The 4,851-nt window shown below is 68.5% G+C and overlaps 2 protein-coding genes across 2 annotated transcripts in view; both read left to right on the top strand.

Moving 5' to 3' along the window:
• The first annotated feature begins 2,628 nt into the window (after nucleotides 1–2,628).
• FAM221B (family with sequence similarity 221 member B) lies at nucleotides 2,629–4,327 on the top strand. Its single transcript, XM_026044987.1, has 6 exons — nucleotides 2,629–2,980; nucleotides 3,226–3,369; nucleotides 3,465–3,575; nucleotides 3,647–3,850; nucleotides 3,950–4,069; nucleotides 4,158–4,327. Exons 1-6 carry the CDS (start codon nucleotides 2,629–2,631, stop codon nucleotides 4,325–4,327), a joined length of 1,101 nt encoding a protein of 366 aa, XP_025900772.1.
• Nucleotides 4,328–4,384: 57 nt separating this feature from the next.
• TAF1C (TATA-box binding protein associated factor, RNA polymerase I subunit C) overlaps nucleotides 4,385–4,851 on the top strand; it is a 5,078-nt gene continuing 4,611 nt past the window's right edge. The window contains exon 1 of the mRNA XM_026044986.1: nucleotides 4,385–4,469. Coding sequence (XP_025900771.1) covers nucleotides 4,385–4,469 — 85 coding nt within the window. The remainder of the gene's footprint in view (nucleotides 4,470–4,851) is intronic.

Below are 4,851 nucleotides of genomic sequence, written 5' to 3'. Positions count from 1 at the left end.
GGGCTGGGGGCAGGGGGGTGTGCGGGTGGCGCAGGGGAAGGGGACACAGGCAGGGACCATGGGGATGGGTCACAAGGAACTGTAGGGCTGGGGGGCAGGGGAGCATGGGCTGGGGGCGGGAGGATGTGGGATTGAGGGGACTGGGGCGCAGGGGGACACAAGAAGTGAGATGTGGGGGACACGGGTTTGGGGTGCTGGGGGACACGGGGTTTGGCTGCAGGGGAGCCCTGGGGCTGGGATACAGCAGGACGTGGGAATGGGGGCAGGGGCCGTGGGTGCAAGGGGCCGTGGGTCTGGGAGACGCAGGGCCTGGGCAGGGGCGTGCGGATGGGGGGCTGCAGCGCGGAGGCACGGGGGCTGGGCTGCAGGGCACACGGGGCAGCAGTGCAGGGCTGCAGGGGACACAGTGGCAGTGCAGGGCTGCAGGGCACAGAGGGTGGCAGCGCGGGGTAGCCCTGGCTCTTGCTGTGCACAGGGTCCGTGGTGTCCAGACAGCTGGAGCGGGTCTCCAGGCAGGGATGCCCAGAAAGACAGAGTTGGGGAGAGCTGGGTGACAAGGGCACCAAGGGGCCGGGCCTTGCAGCGTGGTGGGCGCAGGGCATCCCGCCTCGGGACGCATCCCCCGCAGCCCGAGCCGCAGCCCCCTCGTGCTGCGCTTGTGGCAGGCGGCGCATCCCGGGCTTCCCGGGCGAGCAGAGGGCAGCCCCGCTGGAAATGAGCTCATCCCCTTTCCCCAGCGTGCCCTGCCATCATCGTCCTCCTGGGCCGCGGCTGATGCACAGGGTGACTCGTGGCAGGGCCCTGCGGGAGCAGCGGGGCTGGGGATGAGCTCAGCTCCGGTGCTTGCTCAGGGCCAGGCTCTGCAGTGCGGGGTGGCTGCGGGACAGCCAGGACAGCTCTGCTGGGACCGGCACTTTGTAAGCGGAGTCATCCTAGGTGCGAGTCCCGGTGCCCGCCTTGTGCTCCCGAGCACAGAGCACCCAAGCAGCTTCCCTGGGTCCCAGTGTCCCGAAATAGCTATCCCCGCCGGCTCTGCTGCCGATAGGAACATCTGTCCCGCCGGTCTGGGTCTGCCTCCGCCAACCTACGCCTCTCCAAAGGGCACTACATCCCCTCGGATGGCTAAGTGGCATTTGGGAGGTTCTCTTTGGCCAGACGATGGGGTGCAGAGGCTGCACCCCGGGATAGCGAGTCCTTGCTCAGAGCGCAGCCACATTTGCCCTGTCCCACACTTGCGCGGGGCTCGTGCGCCCATCCCCAAGGCAGAGACTGCTCAGAGCTGAATCAGCCTCTCGGAGACGAATATATCACTAGAGTAACTGAGCTCACCTCAAGGCAGCTGCTCCCCAGTGACACATGAGGTCAGAGCCGGGAGGTGGAAGAGGCCACGATGGCCAGTGGCACCGCACGAAGCCCCGGGCTGTCCGTACCTGCTCCCGAAGCCATCTCCCTGCTGCCCTCCCTGCAATGGGAGCCCCGCGAAGCCCGCAGAGCTGCGCTGGGGCCAGCATGGTAGCTCCCGCAGAGCCTGGCTCCCACAAGGACCTCCGCCTCGTGCAACCGCTGCAGGGAGCCCACAGACCACCCAGGAGCCAAGTGCTCCATGTCCCCTTTGGAAAAGCACAGGAGAGCCTGCCTGGGGCACAGACAGTGCAGCTCTGATCCCCTACAGGATATTCCCTGAAGGCAGTGGTCCTGCTTCCAGGGTCCTGCAGGAGCTCTAGGGACAAAGACCTGTCCCCTGTGAAACACACAGATCTGTCATCTCTGGGAGCTCACACAGGAGAGCAGGACCATAGGGGCCCTCGAGGTCGGCCCGCTCTGGCATACAGGGAAGGGGAGAGGGTGGACACTACAGGAGGCAGAGGTGGGACCGCCCCCATGCCAAGCAGGCACAGGTCACGCGCAAAGAGCAGGGCACAGGTGACTTGAGGACATCGGGCGTCTCTGGACCACAAAGGTCTCTCTCACAGATGGCTGGGTCTCAAATCAGGAGAGATCCGCAGCCCTGCGCACAGCAGTGGCCAGGGCCTCCTGGCAAAGCCCAGCCCAGAGGCTGCCAGGAGCCTAGGAGGTGCACGGGGAGGCTGGTGCCACAAGGCTGAGGGAGGACCCGCTGGCCAGCCCAGCCCCAGTATGCCCTGTCTCCATAAATGGGTGGGGAAAAAACGCACAGCAAAACATCACGTTCCTTTGGCTCCTCATTTCCACAGAGACAGCCCAGATGGCATCAGCTGACTCTGGGATCTGCCGTTAGATCCCTCAAGCAGGGGTTATTTCCATAGGGACATCCCCCAGCACTGGAGTCCTCGAGCCATGCAAGAGATGCAACTGGACAGGCAGGGGACACACCAGTCCCCAAGCCAGCAGACAGGGCCAGGTGCTGCGATCCCAGCCTGGTGACTGGTCCCACATCACGGACCTGCCTGGACTGAGCTCTGCTGAGCGCCTTGTGCCCCATCCCAGGGACAGAAGGGACATGTGGCAGGAGCAGGTCCCGACGGCTCCGCAGCCGCCCCCGGCACCTCCTTCCATCCGCGGGTCACAAGTCACCGTGGCCACCGCGGTTCCCTGGCAACCCCGCGCGCCTGGGCGCCCTGGCCATGCAGCGCCGGGGCCGGGTCACCCATGGAGGCTGAGGAGCCCCAGGCGGAGGGTCCCACCGAAGGGCCCCCGGCCAACGGGGCGCAGGCAGAGCCCCCGCCACCCATCGGGCCCCCCACGCAGCCACCCCGGACAGCATCGCCGGCAGCACCCGATGGCGCCTGTGGCGGGCCCCACTGGGAGGGCAAGGATATGTGGGGCATGTACCCGCCTCTGGCCGTGTTGGAGGGCGAGGAGGTGAGAGAGGGCTCCCAGCAGCGGCAGGCGAGGCCCAGGACGGCCAGGGGACAGAAGAAGGCGGCGGACAAGAGGGAGGCGGCAGATAAGATGGAGGCGGAGGACAAGATGGAGGTGGTGGACAAGATGGAGGCGGCAGGTATGTGTCTCGGCCCCTGGACCAGCTCTGGGTTGGTGTGAGGATGAAGTGGCCCTTAGGGAGTCCCCCAGTGGGAGGGCGGCACCAGGAGACAGAGAGTGGTAGCGGGGAGCCCCTCTCCCTTTCCTGACGCCTGAGCAGAGCTTCTCCACCCGGCCCCTTTCCACCTCGACCGCGTCCTCCCCACCGTGGCGCTGCCCACGGCGTCCCTGCCCCTCCACCGCGTCCCTGCTCTCTCCCTGCAGCCGGCTCCGCACAGCCGGTGCTGCCGGCCGAGGAGGTCGAGCCGCCGGCCGTGGCCAAGGCCATGCAGTGCAGCCAGTTCGGCCGGCATGTCGAGGAGCTCTTCCGGCAGGAGAAGGAGGCGGCGCTCAAGGCGCTGCGCACAGGCAAACACCGGGGACATGGACGGGGACGGCCCCACGGGACCCCGCAGGGCAGCGGGGTGGCCGGTGCCAGGGCTGAGGTCCGGTGCATCCCGCAGGGCTCTACGTGGGCTGGCGCTGCCCCGAGTACCTGTGGGACTGCTTCCGCGTGGGCGAGCACTCCAAGTGCTTCTGCGGGCACCTGCTGGGAGAGCACGAGCCGTACGCAGGTGCGCACAGGCGCTGCTGGGGGGCCCGGCGCGGGGCACGTGGCGCTGACGGGCCACCTGGGTGCCCGCAGAGGTGCGCGACTCCGTGCCCTGCGCCGCCGGGCGCTGCGAGTGCCGCGGCTTCGCCTTTGTGCCCTCGCGGCCCGAGGACGTGGGCGAGCTGTGGCTGCGGCGGCGGGCGCCGGCGGAGCGCGCGGGCTGGCACGCCGCGTGCCGCTGCAAGCACAGCCACGAGAAGCACGCACCGGGCGGCACGCGGGCCTGCCGCGCCGCAGGTGAGCCCGCCGCTCGTGCTGCACGGCTCCTGGGCACCGGGGGCCATCAGGGCCACAGATGCTCTTGTGTCTGTCCGTCCGCCCCTGTCATCTCCGCAGGCTGCCCCTGCAAGGGCTTCGAGTCCACGTTCCTGTGCGCGGCCTGCGACCGGCGCTGGGAAGAGCACCAGACTTTCTTCGAGACCATGGAGGCACGGAAGCAGGGCGGACTGCCCTATGGTACGCAGGGACGAGGAGGAGGAGGAGAGGGAGGAGGAGGAGCAGGGCTGCAGCCCCCTGCCCTGTGTGCCTCTCTGCCTGCCCCCAGGAGAGCAATACCTGGTCTTCGCGGAGCTGCCTGAAATGAGGAATGCCGTGCTGACGGGGAAGACCAGCGACGACTCTGCGTATCTGGCGCTGCTGGCGGAGATGTCCAGCCCATCGAGCTCCCAGACCCAGCCCCTGCCCTCCACAGAGCCCCCCAATGCCCCCAAGTAGGCGCCCGTGGGCTGGAGCCCCATGCTGCCCCAATAAACACGCTGTGATGCACGTGGGATGTGTCCATGGGAGCTGGGAGCAGTGCCCACACTGCACCGGGGGCCTCCACCAGAGCCCGTGAGGAGCAAGAGGGGTGTTCGTGGTACCCTGGCGACGGGGACCAACGCGAGGGGACAGTGCAGGGTGCCCCCTGCCTGCTCCACAGCCCTGGTCCTGCTGCGCCCGTGCAGGGGCTGCTTGAGCCCTGGGCCTGGACCCGCGGCGTTCCCGACCCTGGTCCCGGAGCGGCACCGCTGCCCGGTGCTGGAGCAGAGGCTGAGGGTGCACGGGGGCGCTGGGGGCAGCTGCTCCTCCAGCCCCTCAGATCTACGCGCTCCGGCTCCCGCAACTCCCTGCATCTCCATGGCCCGGTCCGGGACCCACCACTCCGGACCCAGTCCCGCTGTCAGATGCGGTTCTGCACCTCCCCGCCTCCCAGCCCCGCTCCCGCATCCCCCGCTCCCGCTCCCGCCCCGCAGTCCCGC

Source organism: Nothoprocta perdicaria, unplaced genomic scaffold (genome assembly GCF_003342845.1).
Source record: "Nothoprocta perdicaria isolate Ctin4 unplaced genomic scaffold, notPer1 scaffold_393, whole genome shotgun sequence".
NCBI classification, from domain to species: domain Eukaryota; kingdom Metazoa; phylum Chordata; class Aves; order Tinamiformes; family Tinamidae; genus Nothoprocta; species Nothoprocta perdicaria.
This window is presented reverse-complemented; position numbering and strand designations above follow the sequence as displayed.